At 38.5% G+C, this 23,674-nt stretch overlaps 3 protein-coding genes across 11 annotated transcripts; 2 read left to right on the top strand and 1 right to left on the bottom strand.

Annotated features, from left to right (window-relative positions):
- The first annotated feature begins 79 nt into the window (after positions 1-79).
- Positions 80-4,929, top strand: LOC143265416 (uncharacterized). Of its 5 annotated transcripts, none has more exons than XR_013039925.1 (5): positions 80-1,404; positions 1,834-2,155; positions 2,227-2,464; positions 3,074-4,185; positions 4,255-4,929. XR_013039925.1 is itself a non-coding variant. In XM_076537390.1 (5 exons), exons 1-4 carry the CDS (start codon positions 627-629, stop codon positions 4,294-4,296), a joined length of 1,380 nt encoding a protein of 459 aa, XP_076393505.1. In that variant the 5' UTR covers positions 80-626; the 3' UTR covers positions 4,297-4,320; positions 4,459-4,929. The 5 variants fall into 5 exon arrangements, 2 of the variants coding, with proteins under 2 accessions (XP_076393505.1, XP_076393506.1); XR_013039923.1 differs by lacking the exon at positions 3,074-4,185 and having other exon boundaries at positions 4,255-4,389; positions 4,459-4,929; XR_013039924.1 differs by lacking the exon at positions 3,074-4,185 and having other exon boundaries at positions 4,255-4,370; positions 4,459-4,929.
- A 662-nt stretch (positions 4,930-5,591) lies between these two features.
- IP3K2 (Inositol 1,4,5-triphosphate kinase 2) lies at positions 5,592-16,885 on the top strand. 3 transcript variants are annotated; one of them, XM_076537385.1, is made up of 6 exons: positions 11,482-11,705; positions 13,891-14,544; positions 14,722-14,802; positions 15,005-15,367; positions 15,620-15,832; positions 15,893-16,885. In XM_076537385.1, the coding sequence occupies exons 2-6, from the start codon at positions 14,029-14,031 to the stop codon at positions 16,223-16,225; spliced, it is 1,506 nt and encodes a 501-aa protein (XP_076393500.1). In that variant the 5' UTR covers positions 11,482-11,705; positions 13,891-14,028; the 3' UTR covers positions 16,226-16,885. The 3 variants fall into 3 exon arrangements, with proteins under 3 accessions (XP_076393502.1, XP_076393501.1, XP_076393500.1); XM_076537387.1 differs by lacking the exons at positions 11,482-11,705; positions 13,891-14,544 and adding an exon at positions 5,592-5,768; XM_076537386.1 differs by lacking the exons at positions 11,482-11,705; positions 13,891-14,544 and adding an exon at positions 8,532-8,962.
- NFRKB (nuclear factor related to kappaB binding protein) lies at positions 7,633-23,493 on the bottom strand. Of its 3 annotated transcripts, none has more exons than XM_012299052.2 (23): positions 23,055-23,493; positions 22,464-22,712; positions 22,162-22,394; positions 21,815-22,080; positions 21,331-21,680; positions 20,932-21,260; positions 20,614-20,871; positions 20,297-20,530; positions 20,017-20,238; positions 19,563-19,945; positions 19,172-19,492; positions 18,910-19,099; positions 18,047-18,830; positions 17,628-17,975; positions 14,420-17,559; positions 14,044-14,345; positions 13,446-13,754; positions 11,173-11,483; positions 10,275-10,480; positions 8,839-8,945; positions 8,277-8,532; positions 7,946-8,185; positions 7,633-7,866 (listed from the first exon to the last, which is right to left on the bottom strand). In XM_012299052.2, the coding sequence occupies exons 1-15, from the start codon at positions 23,058-23,060 to the stop codon at positions 17,098-17,100; spliced, it is 4,635 nt and encodes a 1,544-aa protein (XP_012154442.2). In that variant the 5' UTR covers positions 23,061-23,493; the 3' UTR covers positions 7,633-7,866; positions 7,946-8,185; positions 8,277-8,532; positions 8,839-8,945; positions 10,275-10,480; positions 11,173-11,483; positions 13,446-13,754; positions 14,044-14,345; positions 14,420-17,097. The 3 variants fall into 3 exon arrangements, with proteins under 3 accessions (XP_012154442.2, XP_076393458.1, XP_076393459.1); XM_076537343.1 differs by having other exon boundaries at positions 17,628-17,978; XM_076537344.1 differs by having other exon boundaries at positions 17,628-17,978; positions 20,614-20,859; positions 23,055-23,492.
- Positions 23,494-23,674: the final 181 nt, after the last annotated feature.

The raw sequence follows: 23,674 nt of genomic DNA on the forward strand, positions 1-23,674 counted from the left end.
ATACTGTTTCATTACTTCTAAAAGAATCGCAACGTTTTTAAAAGTGTCTCATTGAGTTTTTCTGTTTGCATCGTTTCAGTTAGACGATCCTGTCGAATATCGTTACGAATCGATCGCCACAAAATATCGAAATGAACGCAGTCGGAAATCTATTCAAGAAGAAGGTTCATTTTATGAAGAATTTTTGTGCAAACGGTGATGAAGATCGAGCTGATAAGTATAACGAACGTACATAAAGATGTTTGGGCCTGATTCAAACCGGGTCAGAATATTGGATTACGTTTCCTGTCTAGCTGTTATGTGGTCCATGGAATTGAACATGGCGACCTCTATGCACCGCTCAACCATAGATACTAAATGCGCGCAACTCGGCTAACTTCACTAGAATTTCCATCAATTGAACGCTCTTTACTTTGCCGATCACATACAGAATATATAAATAGAAAAAAGGAACATAAACATGACTACATTTATTGATTTTGGAAACTCTAAAATTGGGAAATTTGGGTTTTACAAATTTTACACTTTGAAAATTTGAATGAGTATAAAGATTCCGCGTGAAAAAAACGTGTAAGAGCTCATGCGCGTTGCTGTTGGTTACCAAGCCCCAACCAATCAGCTTTGACATGCGCAGAATGAACAAAGAATCGTCAAGCGATGAACATGATCTGTCGATGAACGGAGTACATCATCGTCGACGCCGTGGTTGCGATTGGTTCAGAGTCGATGCGCGATGCGTTTCGCGTATTTCAAATCGAAAGTCGAGAAACCGTGTATTGAGAGGACGATGCGTGTCCTCTCGAAAACGAAACGGTCGACGTGACATCGAGCGTCCCTCGATTTCGAAAGTGAGTCAATTAAAAGCGTTATCGCGACGACAGTCAAACAAAGAGTCGGTCGTCGAGAAATCGGGGAAGCAGAATTGTGGCTCGTTGTCCTCGAGCACACGAATTTCGCGAAAACGGCGCGTCGGCATCGTGGAAAATCAGTATATCGCCGAGAGCGACGGCGGTTCATCGGTATGCGAGCTGGTACGAGGTTTCGAACGGTTGTTCGGTGAGACAAACGCCGGTAACGGGGTCACGATGAAATCGAAGAAGCAACAGAACGCGGAGGAAGATATCGTGGATCCGATCGAGGAAAATGAGACTTACGACGAGTTCGATACGGTCAGGATGCCGGTGGTAAGATCTCTAAGCAAAAGCCCGCAAAGCGACGAGGGTATCGAGACAGATCCCGAACGTAGAAGAGGCTCCATGGCGCGTTGCTGGAGTCTCGATTCGGCTGCAGCCAGCGACGAGGACACATCGCTGACTACGCACCAACAGAAACGACACAAACTACGGGTCACTAGATGTTGTAGCTCCGATAGTGCTGTGTTGAGCGACGAGGATCAAATAAAAGGTGAGGGGATGTAATCGTGCCACCAGTTGCTCTTTCTGTGGTCAGAGAGAGAGGGGAGAGTCTATTGAAAACACGATTCCTGACCACGCGTGCTGTGTCAATGACATCATCATTCCTTTTCCTTTTCTTTTTTCTCGAGCGCTGTTCCGTTGACCCGCTGCATTTTTCCCTCTAATGGCGGCACAATTAAAATTCTTCAAATGTATAAGCAATTAGTCAGATGTCTTTAATAATTGAGAATGACATTTTTCATTAATGTTTACTTTCAATTGACTTGACTTTTAACAAGACATCATTATGTAAACTCTGAGGAATTGTAAAAAATGTAATTAATTAGACATATATGACAGGAAAGATATATTGCAAATTAATGTCCAATGACATAAAAATTAAATGAATTACTGATGTTATTTAATGATTATTTTGCAGGATGGGACAGCACCAACATGGTAGAGGGAAGCGAGTCTGAACAAAATGAAGGAAGACCCAGATATTGGAGAACTCCTAGCGTTGTAGTCAGCGATTATTCTGATTATTCTTATTTGGATGAAAAGTTGGAAAGGAATGATTTAGATCTGGAGAAGTACGATGGAACCAGTGGAACTCCTAGTCAAGCTAGCAGTTGTTCCTGCTTGGATTGCGATGAAATTCGGGAGTCTCTGGACCAACAATACTTACAAGTCTGCCGCAGTAGAAGACATTCAGATTCCTGTTGTTTGTGCCTTGATTCCATGAATGCTGTAACCATAAGGTGTTTATTTTTTTGCTATATTATATATGTGCATTTATATCAGTCATGTAACACTAAATTCTCCTTTTTAGAAATTATAATGAGGCAGGAAATAGAAGGAATTCCTGTTTGGATAATCCTGATTCTTACTACTCCAAGCTGAACTCTCAGTTTGCACGGTACACACCAGACAACGCTTCAGAGTTGCAGGAGAAGACAAAGGTCTTTCTGAACATTCCAACAAGAAAGCTCTCTGACTGCTCCACCACATCCAGCCTCAGTGGGGATGAATCCGAATGCCTTGAACTGCAGCCAGTAAAGCCTTCCAAGGTGAGTCTAAATGATCACAATTTTAGATTAAAGGGCACATACATATTTTACTATTGATTATACTCTTTTAAGTCATAAGAGTTTGGAAGAATGGTGTATTGAAAGGATGAATGAGTTTATTGGAAATACAATTGCAGCTGATTATGCTACCACGATCGTGCTGCAAGAAATTGTATTTATTAATAATTCTAAGTATTTTGAAGACACGAGAAAATTGCACAGGGAAAGGAAGAAAAACGATAAATAGTATTTACGTAAAACCATCGAGCGGTTTTTCTCTATTCTGACGTACTTCCAGGTGTATAAATATTTCAATGTTAAAGCGAAGAAGAAGCTTATGTTTAACGCGGTACCATCATCGCGTTCTGTTGTTCAGCCGAACAGCCGCGTAATTTATCTTACGCAACGTTTACACGTTATAAGTTCTTCTGCCCCAGTTCGTGAACAAATGAACCGTTCATTCGTCAAGTAATGAAACTCTTCTTGGAATCTAGATAAGTTCAACGAAGCCTTGGGCACCCACGTATACACAGGAACATTCTTATCTGCCTTTTGAACAATATTTCATTCTTCTATTTTTAACACCCATTGTTTCTTTTTTCTGTGTAGTTCTCTCGTGCAGAAGTTTCTGATTCAGTTTAAAGGAGTTAACAATAAAACGAGGAGTATAATTTTCCAAGAATTCCCACGTAGATAAACATGTTACCGAAGAACGAAAATTTACAAGCTGTTCAGCGTTTACAAATTTGTTTTTCCCATTGAACGGGAGCCTCGCGTGCAGGAGAAAAACGTGTCAGGCGAATGAACATTCTTTCGAGATGGTCTTGGAACTTGTTATACACACCTCGCCTATTGTACGCACGAATGCTTGCTTTTATCTACATATACACACATAACACAGATCAACGTGTTTACAAACTCATGAGCGTATACGTTCGCTTTGTACATTCTTTGCGTGGGTTTAACCAGTGTCCACGCTCTAGTGTACTCGAGCGTGCTACCGTATTAACTCTGTGACGTTCTCCAGCTTCATAGAATTCACTACCACTGTAATGTGTTTCCTTCTGTATCCAAGCCAGCAATTTTCCAAACCGGAATTAATAATTGCTACAAAGAAATCGATTACTCGGATTCTTTATTTTAATCAAGATAGCATAGAAGAAGATTATTTATGAGCTCGAGATAATGCCAACTTCCTAGATTTACCGGAGGATTTCTCTTATCGGTTAATTAAAAAGATCTCCGTTTTGAGAAAACATCGGCATTGACGTAGTTTGATTATCATCCGAACAAAAACTTGGCTAATAAACATCGCCGTAAATCCTGCTGTTTTCTCCACTTCGAGCAAGAGGAAATCTGGAATTAAAACAGAAATGGAAGTTTATTTTTTCGCTTTTTGTGGAACCGTACCACGTGGAGCTATACATCATTCGCACTGTTATTACCGTCTGAAAAGCTACACTGAATTTGTACTTTCAAATATCGTTCTATTTTTTACCATACCTTGCCAAAAGTTCAGTCTGTGTTCCACTGATTGGCAGTATGGTAACAACTGTTGATCCACTTTTTTATTTTTTATAAGTTCTTTAAATTCAACTATATTTTATATAGGGTGTCTCATAATTAGTGAACTGAGCAAGATGGATTAAGGATTTATAACTTAATATTTAACATGAAGACAGTAGACTTCTAGAACTTGAAATTACACTTAATTTCATTTGGTAATGTTATGCATTTGGTGCATTAGTCAAATACACTATCACGTTTCTAACAACCTTACCTTTTCCTAGGAACTGAAGGAGTCCGGAACCAATCCTGATCCTCACCATTAACCACCACACATATTCACAGCTTCTGTAAGTTCATAGAATTATCTCTAGAAGACAGGAGACTCCTAGAACCTCAAGTACAGTTAACTTCATTTGGTAACGTTATGCATTTGGTACATTAATCAAACACACTATCACATTTCTAACAACCTTACCTTTTCCTAGGAACTGAAGGAGTCTGGAACCACTCCTGATCCTCCATTAATCACCACACATATTCACATCTTCTGGAAGTTCATTTATCTCTTACTGTCTTCTTCATTTATACTTGTATGAAGAGTCTGTTAGTAATTCTGAAGACACCCTGTATAGAGAGAGAGAGGGCACATTGTCATTGGCAGCGCGTAGCATGCGATTTCATCCACGAGATTCAAAGCTGGCCAACTCTTTCGACCATTCTGTCCACTCTCTAATGGGTCAAGAAAATCGCGGAGTCGCGCTACGAATCGCAAACTGGAAGGTTCGTTTGTTCCAGTCTCTCCGCCGCTTCTATCAACAGTGGAAGATATCAAGTCCACTTTAAACCGTTTCTTAGCGTTAATTGTCATCGTGATCGTTTTAGTGAAAGTGGAGAATCGATTTGTTGCGACGTGCACGTGAAGGGTGTGATTAAAATAAACTGGATTAATGGTGTTGTGTCGTGGAAGGTAATTTTGGAATGCTTCGGATGGAACGAGGATCATGCTTGGCGGATTCTTTCAAGCTTTCCATGCTTGAGGATTTAATCCTTGATTCAAATTTATTTTTAGATTAGGCGAAAATATTAGATAAAGTTAAACTTTATTGTAGACCTTGTTAGTATCAGGCATTAGGATATTTAAGTATACTTGATGTGTTCAAGGATACATCAAGTTTACTTAATATATACAGTTATGTTAATTGTTATCATCTGAATTATTAGCTAACAAATTTTAAGCTAACAAGTAGGTAATAGTAATAGAATTAAAATTACAACGGAACACATTGAATGTCTTTAGTTCAAAATTGTTTGATATATTTCATAAGGCTTTCTGCGATGTAAACACGTTTGCTAGACTTCCGGTGTGCTTTGTTTACGCCACAGATATTACAGATATCAAAATATCATAGATAAAGATGTATGAAGGACTTTTTCAACTGTATCTTTTATCAACGCTGTTTGTAATCGCTTTTGTTCGCGACTGGTCGCCACCGGCCAAGTATCGTTCTCCAAGAAGTTAAATCTTATTTCAAAAGTAATCAAGATACAGTCACGCGGTGATAAAATATGCTGCAATGTTCGTATCGAAAGACAACAGAGAATTTTGCAATTCGTTACTATGCGATTCACTGTAGTCTCAATGAATTCGAGTACTCGTCGCTTGGAACGAAGAAGACATCGTGGAAGAGTGAAACGTGAAAGATGTTTGTTTAATACCATGAAAATCGAATGCGACGAGGCGGAGCTTAGGCTTGAGGATTTACTCGATAGAAATGTCGATCGTGACTATTACAAGGTAGAGAAACATTTTTGTTATACGACCTTAAATTAATATACATATATTGTCAGTGTGTATGTAAATTTACAAATAGGAATCCTAAAATATTCTAAAATATTGACAGTATGTGTATATTGTCTGAGGTCTCAGAAAAATTGTACATTGTAACATTTGAACTTTAGCAAACGTGTTTACAATTTAAAAACATCAGACCAAATTTGATTATCTAAAAAAAAAACTACTCTGCAAAATAGACATGAGGTAGCGATACGTGTCCGCGAATCCCGGGAAAGATAAGGAGGCGATAATAAGTGTTTGCTCTAACATTGTTTTGTTTACCTGAGAAATTACGCTATACAGATGTTTAATCTACGACAAATTGTATACTTTTTAACCTGGTATTTGTTATAAATTAATAACACAATTGTACTGTTGGATTTGCACTAGTATTTATTTGTTGGATGTGTCAGCCAAAACTAACTGTTCATTGTTATACTTTTATAGCAAAGAAAATTAAGATGTTATCAATATTTTATATTCAGGCTAGACAAATTATGATTGTATGTAAACTTCAAGTTGAAGAGTATACAAGTTTGAGTAAGGTTTAAGGTGCTAAGAGCAAGCACTATAATAGTAATGTAATACTAATAGAGATGTACTAGGGAACATAAAGGTCTGAAGATCTCAGAGATTTGCAAATGGTGTCAAAAAAGTAATCAAGGAAAAAAACATAGAACCAAAGAAAAACAGTGGCCACTGTGTCAAACGCGTTATGAATAAAAGATTGACTGAAATAGTATCCACCGATTGAAAATTCAGCTCGGCTTTCGCTTTCGAAACGAGCTGACCCGAAAAAAGGTGGATACCTTAGGCCATGCCGCTGACATTTCCGCGAGGGAAAGTAAGCGAACCTTTACTTTGTAATATCGCCTGTTCAATTTGATCTGTTCATTACATGTACAGATGTTGTAGCGGAGACCTTTATGTTTCCCGAGAACTCAAGTGGAATGCAACAGTTTCCTTTACATAACGGAATCGATTACAAAACTGACGTAAGAATCTTAAACCCTGGCTTCTTTACGTGCTTCTTCATTCAGCTTGTTCAACAAGTTGGAACATTCCTTATTGGATAACGATATCATCTTTTGAAAGAGGCTTTGAATATTCGATGGATTTAATTTTACTCGTGCAAGATTTCTGCCTAGAACAGAATCATCCTTGTACGTCTCTGAATCAGCGTCATTTGATTTGATGAACGATATCGAAAAATAGAGATAGCTATTTACGGCGACCCGAATTGTAAATACGTTACGTCAATCGACTCTTCATTATGCGAGAGAACCGTACACCTTTTGTTTCCTGTCTGATCTGCATGATCGCGTTTGAGAACAAAGACAGACGTACTGAATGAATCAAGTTGTGTGAGTTTTGAGTTCGCTTCAAAGAAACGCGTTACAAAGATCTTTACGTTTTACCTCATTATGGATTTCGATAGTTTTATCTAATAGGATTAAGCTTTTGTACTGAAAGATACGAGAATAGCGAAGCCGAGTCGCGGCAGATGGCAGTCAGGATTATCACCTGTTAGGCTATGCAGTGCACGTGTATATGCCATATATGTAATACACGATAGACAATCGAGTAATACGCGGACTGGTAACAGGAAGTTGTCAATTCGGGTCACCGGAGGAAAACCGTGCAACCGCGCGTCGAGTATCATCGATCCTCTTCGATATTCTATCTCTTCTCCAACCGAATTGCTATTGCAATCGTACTATGTTTCTACACAAAATTCTTGATTCATCGAATATATATTTACGCTTCTATCTTTAAAATTGCCCAAGCTTTTAAGAATCGAATATCCTTCTAGGAAGAAAAATACTTAACAAGTTGTCGAGCCTTTAATTCACGCTGGTTACATAAAAGCACTGATCATGTTTGTTATCGTAAGATCGTTCTTTTCCTCGGCTGTTCAAATTGTCTGAGCGTTGAGTAACATAGGGACACGTAACTCCACAGAAATTGATCCTCGTTCTGAGTGAAGTTCAACCGCGTCAAGGCTAACAATCGTGCGTGGGTGTAGTTATATGTTACCGACGATCCAATCTAGGTGACTCTGTGAAACGATCTAGCATTTAATATTTATCGTGCGACTCTGCTATTCTGATACTTGCTTACTATATTAACAGTGTTACTTGTTTACCGCCATCTTGTTTACATCTGTAGCAAAGTGCGACTTTTATGCACTCTGTTCTCTACATTATGATGTAGGATAGTACAGGATATTTACAAGAAGCAATGCAGAATAGGTTTTCTTCAAGAAAGTATTAGGGGATGATCTTCAGAGAAGTCTTTGAACATGTCTTTAATTGAGGACATCATCCTTGCCAATAGGTTCCTTGGAAAACTATTGCATTGAATCACTGATTAGCCACCTATAAAGATTCCCACAGAAGCTTTCAGATTATTGCTGGTTTTATTTAAATTTAATTATATGACAAGCTTGTGAGATCTGTAAAACATCACCATAAGTGAGTGTGCGTAAGCACCTAAGATGCAACCTAGTGTTCCAGTGCGTTCTTCATATTGTACCTTATATCAATTATATGTAGTGTCTTCTGAGATGTAGGAGAACTGTTCTGTATAAAGTGATGTGACTTGCACAGTGTTTTAAAACAGAAATCTCAAAGTCCAGAAGATATCTTCACAGATAAATCACAAACTTCAGTACAATCCTGAGAACTGCTCTTCAAGAGAGAAAATAAATTCCAGACCTGAGACTCTGAAAAAGAAGAAATAAAATTACTTAAAAACAAAAGTGAAGGACTATTGTTATTGAAGAAAGAATGGAGGCAGAAGACAAAGGCAATAACTCTAAATACACATGTAACAGAAGCATGTCTCCAACGACTCCAGCGTCGCCTACGTTGGCGACGCCGCCAACGCTGAATCTGATGGAGCAGATACTCTTAGCAAAAATAGAGAAGCAAAATCTGCACGAAGTTACGAACGAGGATCATGGAAAGGCGAGGAAGAGTTTTCTTCTGAGAAGAACCGACTCCATGGACAGTCAGACTAGCGCCAGTACCTATAACTCTTTGCTATCCAGCGACTCAGCGTCCAGCAGCAATCTTTATTGCAAATGCGACGACTGCTTGCTGGGCATCGCTGATAATTATCAACCGAGTCCCACACCTGTTGGTAGAAAAAAGGTAAAATTAGATTTTTATTCTTTTTGAAGATTGCTTTACATATTTTAATATTTAATGTACCTCAGATATTTTAATATTTAATGTACCTCAGATATTTTAATATTTAATGTACTTCATATATTTTAATATTTAATGTACTTCATATATTTTAATATTTAGTGTACCTCAGATATTTTAATATTTACTGTACCTCAGATATTTTAACATTTACTGTACCTCAGATACTTTAACATGTAATATACAACTTCAGATATTTCAATATTTACCATTTAGGTACTTGTTACACTTCTGAAAGATTTACAGGCTTAACTGACTATTAAGATTTATTAGAAATATTGTTTTTGGTCGAGAGAAAAAAATGTGTCGAAACCGAATCAAGGTATTGCGTTTCACTCTCATTCTGTATGCCTCGGGACAGTTCGATATAATTAATGCGGGGAACTCGACAACCGGATGATCGATTAGAAAATTATGATTGGCTAATCGATTCGAAGACCCAGTTCTCTGCAAACGATTGTTCAAACCTTTTTACATAGATTTCATTTTTTAAATTATAGGTATGTAACAAATAACATAACCTATATGACAAATTAAGTTATGATGACGTAAATTATGATAAATCATGACGACATAAATTATGACAAATCATGATGACGTAAATTATGACAAACCATGACGACATAAATTATGACTCAACAAAAATAATGAATAAAATAAAACGTTTTAAATACATAACGTCTACTTTCAATTGTTGATTACAATTTATATTTAATTGTTAATTAAACATTACGACACCTCGGCTCTAGATTCAAGAAAGCTCGAGCAATGTCGGGTAATTAGTGCGAAATGCGAAGTTTGTGCAATCGTAAGTAGTAGCACCAGTATGGATCGATTAGCGATCGTACCCCTTTTCGCGAACGATTTCTTCTTGCCTAATCGAGCTCGCGGTCCAATTAGACGTTGATCTAAGTTCTAGTTTTCTTCTAAGCGGAATGCTGTGTTCTACTTATTTGGGAATCGTGATTTTGACCAATTAACTATTGAACGGCTAATTAGTAACGGTATCTAAGTACATAAACATTGGTAGTTGTAGATTTTGATAAATATCTTGGATGTTATTTAGTAAAATATCTAGGAGAATATTTCAATCAATATTGTGGGAGATATTTAATATAATATTGTTGAAAATATTTAATAAAATGTCCTGAATGATACTTGATAAAAGACTGTAGAAAATATTCAAAAAATAATCATGGAAGATATTTAACAAAATCTCTCAGACTATCAAGTTATTTTTAAAAGTTAAAAGTACCAAGAGATACTAAACGTCCACGTGCAAAATTTAGTAGACTGAAGTTGTCACTAAATTGTCCATGTGTGTCCATTTTTAAAGAACCAAATTGCTTTTCTCGATGGTTTGAACCTTGAAGTATATTATCGAATATTTCTCCGGCGTAGCACATTCGGGTCAAGGGTTTTTTGTCCGGATTTCTCTCTTTTTTTATTCGGTGCTTCAATCTGCAAAATATAATGATATGTTACTACTGTGATTATATATTAAATAATTATGAATTTAAACATTCTTAAGTATATAGTATAAACTATTAAATTAGTAAATTGATATTATAATTACAATGTTACAACATATGTTTGTAATGAAGTTCACTGTGATTATAATATATAATACTGAATTTAAACATTCTTAGATACAAGTACAAACTATTAAATTAGTTATACTATCGTTAAGTTGTTACAAAGTATGTTTGTAACAACGTTAACTGTGATTATAATAAATAGTATTGATTTTAAAATGTTACAGATGTTTGTAACAAAGTTCACTGTAATTATAATAAATAATATTGAATTTAAACATTCTTAGATACAAGTACAAACTATTAAATTAGTTATACTATCGTTAAGTTGTTACAAAGTATGTTTGCAACAACGTTAACTGTGATTATAATAAATAATACTGAATTTAAACATTCCTAAACACACAATACATACTATTAAATTAGTAAATTGGTAAATTAGTTGTATTATAGCTACAACGTTACTAAATATGTATGCAATAAGTTTTACTGTGATTGTAATAAATAATCTTGAATCTTCTTCAGTACAAACTGTGGTAAATCATTTATACAGTTAGATAAATGATTTATACAGTAGTAAGAATGATTATTTAGCAAAATATAGAAGAATAGAGTAACCTGACAGTGTACTTTAACATCAAGATGGAAAATAGCATTGAATAACGTTATTTCCGGTCGCATTTAAGGCCCGTCGAGCCGTAGATCGCCCCAACGTTTCATCCACTCCTGATAATTCCGCTAATGACGCTAGCAAGCGCTAGTTAATTAGTCGATGACGCATTTCGATCGCTTGACTCCGGTTCGCACGAGCTCACTGAATGGTTTCGTCGCGAAACTCGTCTACCTTCGAAACTATTTAATTCATCATCGAAATACAGTTTTCTTCCAACGGAATTCCGCTTGTTAATCTCGGTGATTGCCCGTTCAATCTGTGGAAAAGATCCTAGTTACAAAATTGTGAAAATTAACAGAACGCGAATTAACGACGTTTTTCGTATACAATTTTTACTCAATTAGTGAAACGTGATCGTAAAAAAAGTTACAAAGATCTACAGGAATAAATTGTCGAACAATGATGCTGTAGAAATTCAGAAAATTATCTTGAATTAATCGGGTTTATCTGTACGATGCGTGACAGTGAGTGATCCATAGTGAGTATTCTTATTTCTTGGATGATAAGCGACTCTCGTGACTTTCGACACCGGACAAATTTTTCTCTCAATTCATTTTCGTTGTAGATACAAAAATTGAAGTTAAAGCTTCACGTAATTAGCTTGTACAAATTCTATACGTTCACAGGGATCGAAAGTCCATTATTTTACAATTCCTGCATACATAGTTATGTAGAGTATTAACAATTATTAACACTGGGTTTACAGAATGTAAATTAGATTATTATCAGAGATTAGTAGATTCACTATTTTACATATGCTTTTGTTAATTTTTGTTGTGACAAAGATTAGTATAAGTTTCAACCCTTTTTTGTATTTAATTTTTAATCTGAATATAATATAAATTTGTAAACTAAAAGTATAAACCTAGTGTTAGATCGACTTGCAGAGTGCCAAAAGCTTGAGAACTGCATACCACTCACTAATATGCGTAAATACGCCCACGTACGCATAATAAGGCGTTGAATTCTTTGATTCGACACGTATGAGTGAACAGGTCACCCTGGAAGTCGACGACCTAATTTTTAATCGCGTTGTCTCTCTACATATCTCTGCATATCGTATCCCTAAATTCACAATGCTACAGCAACTCTTTCTGGATAATTTATGCTCATAAATATGTGCTTTATATGTATTATAATACATGATATTAATTATGATACTGATATCAATTATAATATATAAATATTATAATATAATAGCATATATATTTATGCTCATAAATTGTACAAATATGGAACTTCTTATGAAAGTCTTAATTTACATTGCCACTCAGTTAAGAAGCTACAGTTACTAAAGTCATGTGATCATTTTCTTCTTAGAACAAAACCCGATTGATCCACGAGTATATGCTAGAGAATTATCGGTGGTACATAGGAAGTTCTCTTAGATCTGCGAGCGGATGCGATAAGGTTCATTTGCGTTCAATTAGCTGATCCAAACAGTTTCACGGTACAAGACTATTGAAGGGTGTTTAAACTTCAATTATGATTTTATCTTGACAGTAGATGATTAACGAAGATTATTTTTACCATCTCATTATTCTTTGCTATATTATTCCTCAATAGAATGCTAGTCTATTATTCCTTGATACAATTGCTGTTTACACTTTGTACACAGTACCACTCTTTTGCAACTAATTATCTTAGACTATTTAAACTAGACAGCACAAATAGTTGAAATAATATTCCAGATTCTGAGCTTCAGTTGAATAGACGTAGCGTGGAAACGTCATGTTTGCCTCAGCGATATTATATAATATCAAGGAACGCAACCTAAGCGCCACGATTCTTCAAATCGTATTACAAGGCGATAAACAGCGAGCAATCGTGGCGATCAGAACAAGGATCACAAAACTTTCTACAAAACTGAATATAAATATTGCAAGTGGGGTTCTCTAATCTGATATTAATTATCAAAAATTTTATCTGATCTCTAATTAACAATTTAAGTCCAATAATATAATTGAAGTCCAAACTATAATTAAATTTAAGTCCAAACTATAACAAAATTCAAGTCCAAACTATAATAAAACTTAAGACCAAATTATAATCAAATCTAAATCCAAACTATAACAAAATATAAGTCCAAACTATAACAAAATATAAGTCCAAACTATAACAAAATTTAAGTCCAAACTATAACAAAATTCAAGTCTAAACTATAATAAAATTTAAATCCAAATTTAAGTGAAAAAATGATTTGAAGATTATGCTTAACTATTCTCTGTTCAGTAAGCGATTTCCACTTGATTGCAAGCCGACAAAATTTGCGTAACGATTCCGATCGAGTCGCCTCGAATAAAAAGTGGCACACGGTTCGCTTTCCACGCTCCTCGAAGAAGAGACCCGGTGTGGGTGGACACGTCCAGTCTGTTCAGGTGTCTCGATTCGTTCGTAGCTCGCAATTTATATAATTATAAGGTTCTCCTCTCTTTCGTCGTTTTGTCGGTTAATTAGAGCTGCGGTATACAGTTGAAAGAGAAAGTGTCTCGCTGAGGTTGGTGATGGTTTGGTGAAATCGTGGGATCTGCAAAGAAAATTTTCGTCAAGGTCATAGTCTTTGTGGCTGTACATACCTGGTTATAATTTTTATCAGAGATAGGCAGAGAGATGTAGTTATAAATTAAAATGCAGTCTCTTGAGATCATAATCTTGTCTTATAGAAATGCTAGGAGAAGCTTATATCCAGAGATCTATGCTCGGCACTTGATCTATCTTCAGCATCAACTTGATCTATCTTCAGCAACAAGAGGCAAATAGCCTGAAGACCACATTCCCCTGGAACATTCCATTCTTAAAAGATGCAGCAAACTTACGACAGGATAACGATACCAAAGATAGTGGTGTGCTCAAAATCGAGCCTGGACGAGCGAGTGGACGCCGACGATTGCGAGAGAAGGTTGATCCAGAGGAGGATGATGAGATCACGAAACAGAAGGCATTCAAGACGATTCTCCACGTCGATCGTCGACCGTCGGTCGCCATCCTCGTCTCGCAGTCCATCTCCGTCGTTCAACAGGTCTCGCTCTCATATAGAAACGTCCACAGATAATCCCGAAGATCAGGACGAGACTCGCATAACTAACTGTCTGTCGGATAACGATAAGAGCGACGTGAACTGCAAAAACAAGCATTCCAGATATTGTGGATGTACCAAAGAGAATAACGGAGAGACTTGTACGGGATACCAACAGTATCTGGAATTGCTACAGGTGCCGTCAAGTAACCTGGAATGGGGAGAGGGTAGCGGTGATGACCTCAGTTCAGAGTGGGAATCTGACCATACGGATAGGTCTAACGAGCGTACAACCCCGAAGGTAACAGTGAGAAATGACGGAATCGTCGATTATCTGAAATAAAATGAACATCTTTATTGTTATGTCCACTTGGATCTGACCCTACTAATATTTAGCATAGATACATATCTTCTTCTCAGAGATGTCTCAATATTCGTTCCATCATGTTAATCAAAGTGCATCTCCATTCTGTTGCAGTCGTCCGGCTGGAGGAAGCTCAGGAACATCGTCCACTGGACACCGTTCTTCCAGACCTACAAGAAACAGCGGTACCCCTGGGTGAGTATCTAATGGTTAAGTCTAATAGTTAAGTCTAATGGTTAAGCCTTAATGGTTAAGTCTAATGGTTAGGTCTAATGGTTAAGTCTAATGGTTAAGTCTAATGGTTAAGTCTAATGGTTAAGTCTAATCGTTAACCCTTAATGGTTAAGTCTAATTGTTTTTGTAGTAAGAAACCATATTGACAGAGTACTCATTTCAGGTACAACTAGCTGGACACCAAGGGAACTTCAGAGCAGGACCAACACCAGGGACGATACTCAAAAAGCTGTGTCCTCAGGAGGAAGCTTGTTTTCGCCTGCTGATGAACGACGTCTTGAGGCCTTATGTCCCAGAGTTCAAAGGTGTCTTGGATCTGAAAGAGACAGAGGAGGGTAATGTCGAGGAGACTGATGCAGAAAAGGATGGTACCGGAGACAATGTAAACAAGAGGACAGTGCTATCATCTTACTTGCAACTCCAGGATCTCCTTGGTGATTTTGAACATCCCTGTGTGATGGACTGTAAAGTCGGCGTCAGAACTTATCTGGAAAGTGAGCTTGCCAAAGCCAAGGAAAGACCCAAGGTGAGGCAAGAAAATGCTATAGTTTATTGGCGGTCTTGAATGAGTTCTGTGGCGCCATCTGTTAGCAGCGTTGAGTACCAATATGCGGTTGCTGTAAACTGTGTTCCAAGAGGTTGCTATCAAGGTTATCATAAGAAACTAGCAAGCACCTGGCTCTCCTCAACTAATAATCTAGAAGCATTCTTGACAACCAGAATACAGCACCTGCAAAGCACCAAAATGCACACCATAACTTTTAATTTTATGACATAGTTAAGAAAAGACATGTATGAGAAAATGGTACAAGTGGACCCCTCTGCACCGAGCGCCGAGGAACGTCGCGTGCAAGGAGTCACGAAACCAAGATACATGGTGTGGCGGGAAACGATATCCAGCACCGCCACTTTGGGTTTTCGCGTGGAGGGCATTAAGCTTGCACATGGAGGCTCGTCGAAGGACTTCAAAACGACCAGGACTCGGGAACAGGTTCGTGTCCGCATAAACATCCATAGACGTTCAGCATATAATTATTTGATAATTTTTTAGGTCACAGAAGCGTTGAGGCGCTTCGTGGAAGGCTATCCGCACGCGGTACCCAAGTATATACAACGTCTGAAGGCGATCAGAGCGACGTTGAAGGCGTCGCCGTTCTTCGCTTCCCACGAAGTAGTCGGTTCCAGCTTGCTGTTCGTTCACGATGCCAAAAACGCTGGGATCTGGATGATAGATTTCGCGAAAACGCTACCCCTGCCACAGCACTTGCCACGAATTCATCATGACGCTGAATGGCAAGTGGGGAACCATGAAGATGGATACTTGATTGGCGTGAACAATTTAATAGACATATTCCAGGATATATGGAACTCCGAGGAAACATAACCGCATCTCTCTTCAGGACACATTGGAAGCTACGAACAGGATATGGAATTAATGGCATGCGGGCTTATTATTAGTAGAGGCTTCCAGCTGTAACTACATAAGGATCAATCAAAATCAGGACATACCGATGCTTCTGACGCCATCGGTGTCTCACGTTACCTCGCGCATCAGTATTAATGTCTCTTTACTCTTTGAAGCCTAAATATTTATTCATCTAGAAGCCTCTTCTACCGATAAGTACAAAAGGCCATGGGAGTCTCATCTAACGTACAAGCTTTGCACACGAAAATTTGCGCGTTTGCTCCTCCATGTTCTTTTCTACGATACGAAGTGAAAATTGTACATAGACTCGTCAACTGCTAGGATGTCAATATCCGCTGTCACGAGAAACGGACCAAAGACGCGGTGGCTATCTGCTGCCTAGGTATTCATAGTAAACTCGTTACAACGTAGACCGCAAAGAGAATCTGTAAAAATAATTTAAATGTTTTACCGTTACATAATAAGATTTATTTATACGTGTTACATTGCGACGCTGCAAGAATCTTCTTCATATAAGAGAGAACGAAAGACAAAAAAAGAGAACGGTGTTTTGTATTTAAAATCGTACCATGCATTTGTAAATAATCCGACACTTAATACAAAAGAAGGTCACGATCACATTGTTCTTATTCTTCAGTGTCCCACGTCATTCTTTTCCACGTTTTCACTACGCGAAAGCTATACACGAGTACACGGCTTAACCTACGTGTACGAGTTTAATTGATTTTTATTAAATCCCGATCTTTTTTTTACATAAAAATTCTGTATTTCTAATTTCGAAATGCCAAAATTTATAACGTTTAAATTAAAACAAAGTGACGTCAATTCTGTCAAGGCGTGCTGTAAGAGTTACTCCTCGATGGTTGTTGAGCTTGAATGGTTTGTTGCTGATTCGCCGACTGCGTCGAGGTTATAGTAGTCGGAGCGATGACCCGCGCGTAAACTGCTGCCCCTGTGGTTTTTAATCCAGCCGGGGTTGGTATCACTTTCAAACCGTGCAATGTTTTGATATTGAGCAACTGACTCGGTAAAATAATTGGCTGTTGTTGCGTTTGTTGCTGTTGCTGCGAAGACTGTTGTTTCCCAAGTACCACGCTCCCGCTGCTACTAACTCCAACGCCCACGTTCTTGTTCCCGCTGGCTAGAACTATCTGCTTTCCAGATAACTGCGCGGTCACCATTCGAACGGTTTGAGCCTGTTGCGGCTGCGGTTGCGACTGCTGCTGCTGCTGTTGCTGTGTATTGGCAATGATCTTCGCTTGTCCTGATGAAGTTTGCGCTTGCGACACAACCTGTAAATTATTTCCAGGTCAAAAACAAAGTTACAAAAGATAATATTTATACTACTTGTGCTTTGTACCTGATACTGAGTTTGTATAACTTGTTTCCCCTGTCTGTTCAGTTGATTAGCATGAGCTGTCGTCGTCGCCAACTTCAATCCTTTCTGAGCAAGGAGACTCTCTACCGATATCAGCTGACCCCCGCCAGAACTGGTTAAAACTTTCGCCAAAATCTTTTGCTGCTGCTGTTGTTGATGTGGTGATTGCTGTATCTGCACTGCAATCGGTTTGCCTCCTATCTGCGCGATTATGCGTTGCATCCCTGAAGTCTGTATCGACTGCTGTTGACTTCCTACAACCCGTTGCTGGATTTGCGGTTGTTGCTGTTGCTGCTGTTGTTGCTGCTGCTGCTGTTGTTGTTGCTGCTGCTGCTGTTAAAAAACAATACATTTATTACAATAAAATTTTAACTTAATAATTCATGTTGTAATTTACATACTTTCAGCTGCTGCTGTATTTGTTGTGATTGATTACTGGACGGTGACGACTGTTTAATAAATATCGTCTGTCCCTGCAGACCATGGCCAGTGAGAAGCGACTTGATCTGACCAGGACTAACTAATTTTATCTGCGAGGCCAGCAGAGTCTTCCCAGGTAGAACATGCTGCTGTTGAGACTGCTGTTGCTTTATATTAGCTGACTGTAAGATACTTTTCCCAGCTTGATTCGTGACAATCGCTTGTTGCTGTTGCTGCGACTGCTGCGATTGCTGCTGTTGCTGTTGTTGGTTTTGCGTTTTATTAGGTGGCAGTATTGTCGTCAAACTTGTGGTCACGTTAGAATTGGTGACGCTACTGGCAGCGACTGACTGAGTAGAATGCAGCACCGAATGCCCAGATAATCGAATAGTCTGCAAACCTGCAGACGTCGACACTTGGATTTGGTGATGAGGGAAGTGCTGCTGGTTCGACTGCAGTAAACTCTGAGCACTCGTTTTCACGACAGCGACCGGTTTACCGCTGATGTTCGTTGCTTTCTTCGCTGGGGTTGTTGTTGTGACCTGTGGTTTCATTTCGTTAGAGGTTCCATCCTTCTCTACGGTGACAGTGCTGATAGCAGTGCAAGACGTTGGCAGAGACGTCACAGGAACAGAAGTTCCTGACACAGCGATGCCTGATGTAGGCGTTGAGTTTATCGTACTCATTACGTTAGAAACAATGGACTGCTCCGTTGAAACTGAATGATCGTTCATAACCTTCTCTTCATTCTTCTTCTGCTCTTTCCTGAATTAAAAACACACTTCAAATTTCTTTCTTCCTCTAAAGAAATTTGTTACTTCCTCTAATGAAATTTGTTAACTACCTTGATATAACTGGTTGCGTTGTGGCCGTCGTCTTTCTTTCCTTTTTAGGCGTACTTTCCTTGCTGCTGTTTGGAGACTGCTCTTTATTAACGGAAGGCTTTATAACCGGCGGCAGAGCTTTATTTCTGGACATGCTAGCAACGTTCTTTTTATTCTTTGCAACACCTTGCAGCTGTTGGTGATACATTTCTAAAAAAAAAGACACAATGTAATCTACCGAAAGAAACTAGAAATAATATATGCATTTTAATAAATACAAACCAAATTCAGACTCCGAACGCGCTCGATGAAGATACAACCACTCCTTTCGTCGCGGGTAATACCTCACACAAGGATCAGTTTCATAATGCAATCTATCCAGAGCACCAGACACAACCGAATGCAAGTATCCTTCCTTATCGTCGCTGTCCGTCTGTTCTCTTATGTACTGCGAGTCCTTCAGCAGCTGACAAATATCGGCTCGAGTTCCCTCGCCGTTCGGAAGCCTCGCGGTAGCGTCTCTGACTAGCGCTAAGATTGTCACGAAATTTGGTCTGTCCGCTACCAGCAACGAATGTCCACGAGCCTTCGTCAACCCAGAAGCTATCGAACGATTCTTTGGATTATTATGAGTTCTACTACAAAAATGTCAACGAAGAATTTATCAACGTACCGACGTTATGTTGATAAATACCCTTCACAGGGCCAACAACGGATGCGTAGCCGTGCATTCTATAAGTGAACGCTTTGTGAGGAGCAGCGTAACGCATACGCTCTTGTCTTCTGAATTCCTCGCGCTCATCCGGTGTGGAGGGTCGTACTTTCCATTCGGTTGGCCATAGAGCACGCGGTGGCTCCCATTCTGCAACTGTATTGATAGATCCACCGTCTACGCTGATGGATTCTATGGCAGGGCTATTATCTCTGCCACTTGAGTTTGTACTTCCATTGCCAGTAACGTTGTTCACGTTACTAATGTTAGACTGAATTATTTGAGACTGCTGTTTCACAGCTACTATGGAGCAAGAGATAGACACTGGCGGACACAATGAATCTCTGGAACGTAACAATCCTTCGGTAATATACATTATCTCCATCGCTTTACGATAATCAACACTGTCACATACTTGTACAGGAGAAATTTCGCGCACAAATCCGAGAGTCGAGAATCAGAGTCTCGGCCAGCTCCGATCCAAGCGTAAAGACCGTTTCCTTTATTTTCTAAGTAGGGAACGAGTTCTAGCTCGCGTTCTTGTCTGTCCCCTAGCTCCTGACTGTACGTAAGTTCACCGGCAAGAAATCCCAGAGCTAGTGGAACCAATGCAGGCCACGAAGAAGCCAGGGAATACCTGAATCAATTTATTGCTTAGTAATCTTGCGAACAAGGGCATGGTTCATTATATTTACCAATCGTTTAACGGTGAAATAGGATTCCCTTGCCACTGCGTCACGGCATCTCGCATTTCTCCTGTACTCATTCTGTATTCACCTTTTGAGGTGAACGCGTCTCTTAACAGGGAGAAAAAGCATGCGTGTGTTTCTTGCATTAATTCCGCTCCGCTATTAATATCGATATGGTCATCGTTCGATGGGACGGTTAATTCTTTGTGTTGTATCGATATTACTCCTTCATCCTCGCATCTAAAATAAAATTATACATATACATATTCCATATATAAAATATGCAATCGCTTATGGTATTTAAAATAAAAGAAAGAACATACTTCACGTCATCCAATATATCAATTCCGTCATCTAACTGTATTGGTATTTGCATCATGTCAATGCTATCCAAATCGACTTCCTTTTTATCATTCTCCTCCTCCTCTTCTGTCTCGGGAGGAACATCTTCATTCATCCCAGAGCCAAGTTCAATTTTAATATCCTCGTATTCTATGTCCTCTATTTCTTTTTTAATTTCTGGCGTGGTCATTACGGACGATTTACTGCCTTTTGGTGTGGTAGGACTTCTGCAAGAAAAACTGGAAGAAATTTAGTATGGCCCTTGTCTTTAGAAAACATTCTATAAAAAGTGTACTTACAATTTTTTCTTGGGCATCGAATGAACTTCGTACCCATCCATCGGTTCGGATTTGATTGGCGTTAACATTCTGTGATCCATGTCCAACATACTGGAATGTCTGTTTTCATCGGTTGTATGAGAATAATCACTGTTATCGCTTTCGTGTTTCACCGAATTCAGTAATCTCGGTGCAGGAGGGTACAAAGGCGACTGCTCTAATTTTATTCGTTTCTTTGCTGGCGTAATACGAACGGCTGGACCAATGGATAATTTATGCTTCTGGCCGATTTGTGCTCTTTGAGTGAGATCGGCCAAAGCAATACCTTGCGTATTTAATTCCGGATGTATCTAAAACGATATGACATATAATATTAAAGATAATAGAAATATATAATTTCACGATGATTGTTTTACTCACATCTCGTCGCGCTCTCCTCTTTTTATGTTCCAACAACATTTCACGATACATCTCCTCCGTCTGTTCGCGAATGAAAGATCTGTGTGTAGGATACTCTGCCCGTTGCAATGTGGAAAAGACAGGTCGAATCGTCTCATCTTCATGATTCATTTGCAAACCTCTAATGGAAAGGCCTTGTGGACCCATTAAAGAACGCCTCTTCTTCTTCTGCTTAGCCCCAGATAGTTGATAATGTGGATAGTTCTCTTCATTCTCGGACGTCGTATCAGCAGCTAACTTCGTGCTTGCTCCAAGCTCTGTCCTCAGTGCATTCAGTTCCTCCAAATAGCGCAGTTGCGTTTTCTCTTCAACTGTCGGTTCATTGCTTGTTAGTATTGTCCCTCGGAAGTTACTACATACTTCTCTGCCAAACGGCTGGAGCGTGGGGGAAGTATAAACAGCCAGAAAACTTTTTACAATTGTTCACGCCAATAGCTTAACTTACCCATAGCAGGCTTTGGTTTTCTCCATTGAACTTTCGACATCGTCCTCTGCGTTGGTTGACAGAAACCTTGCTTGTACGCGTTCGTCAACAAGCTCTCTCTAGATTTCAATAACTGGCTGGCGAGTTCGTACGATCGTTTCCGTTCTTCGAATAACAATCTTCTTTGCTGTGCTTTACGTACCAAACTGCACATTCTTCTAATGTCTGGTCGATAATGACCAGCTGACAGATGGTCATGGAATGCGGTTAAAGGTGCTACACCAAATCTGAAACACATACAAAATTTATATAACTAAAATGACATTTAATTCTTAAAGATTTATTGAATGTTCATTCTTTTAATTAACCTGTAATTTTCACGTTCAAACAACATGCGCAATGTCTTCTCTATTTCTGCCTCAACATCACAATCTTTTGGGAAACTTGGTAACAAACTACACAAAGCTTCCCTCTGACTCTCTGTAAGACATTCGTTCCAAATATAAGGATAGTCCAGAAATTCCTTAAATATTGCAGCATGTTCACAAAGATCTTGTGGCAACTTCACCTTGGTATTTGCAGCGATACAAGTTTCCCATTTCTAACAGGAAATTCTTTTTGTAACACGAGTATCATATATATCATGAAATCATATGATTAAAAATTATACCAGAGTATCTGGACTTTCTGCTTGAATAGAATATTCTGTATTTTCATTATCTTCTTCGTCATCCTCCCCAGAACTATGACTTTCACTGCCACTGGTAGCATGTTCTTCTCCGCTGTCATCACCGCTATCGGTGGATGTACTACTTCCACTAATGCTACTACTGCTACTATTGCTTCTAGAGCCATGAGATGATGCATCATCCTCATCCTCTTCTGCTGCACTGTCTCCACCAGCTGAACATTCGTCCACCTTTAAAAATGTTGTATACATAGGATAATTCAGACAAAATGCTGAGTACATTTAACTCATATAAAAATAGTGTGGGACATAAAAAAGTGTGCAATAAAATGAATCAGTTAAGGTTTAATAAATAGGTTGCCTGTAATGTTACAGAAAGCATTTAATTAACTAATTTTCCAATTGATTAATTATCCAATTACGGCGATTGAAATAGTTAATGTACCAAGAAGGAGAGAGGATGCTATTCTTTTCAGGAAGAAACATGACACAGGGTATACATGAAGTATTTCCAGCACATACAGTGCTATCGATCATGCAACATTAATTTCGAAATAATTAATTGTAACCAACCTCCATTCCGTTTGGTTTCTGCGCTTGCTCTCTTCTTGTTCCGTAAATTCTACTGTTCTTACGAAAATAGCGAATCTTCACCGCTAACAATAATTCACGAAATAGAAACGAAGAACCGAGAATAAATCACTCAACGTTTTTCGATACGAGAAACGTTTGGCGTATTAGGCAAATATTAAGTAACTTCGCTATTCACCGTTTGACCTGTCACAGCGACTGCACTCCTACTCTTCCGACAAATTTTAGTCATGGCGTGGAATACAGCGAACAGAACCACGGTGTTTGTATATTGAAAGGTCCCGAGTGCGCACCTTCTTTGCCGGTTTATAACTGCGACTGTTCAATGGCGGAGATTTTCGAGTTTGATTCGAACGCGATTAGCATAAATGAATAATGTCATTTGTGTTATTCAATAAACAGGAAACAACACGTGCTTTGTATTCATGTAATTAAACATTTATTATGTTTCTTTTTCATAAAGTATAAAATTAACGTTTTGGAATATTTGCAAAATGTTCCTAATAATATTCCTTTGTCACTTCTGATTGTTGGTATCACTGAAAGAACGAGGGACATCTAGAAACATAAAGACATAGCATATTCTTGAAGGGGAATTTATT

Source organism: Megachile rotundata, chromosome 11 (assembly GCF_050947335.1).
Source record: "Megachile rotundata isolate GNS110a chromosome 11, iyMegRotu1, whole genome shotgun sequence".
Lineage (NCBI taxonomy): Eukaryota > Metazoa > Arthropoda > Insecta > Hymenoptera > Megachilidae > Megachile > Megachile rotundata.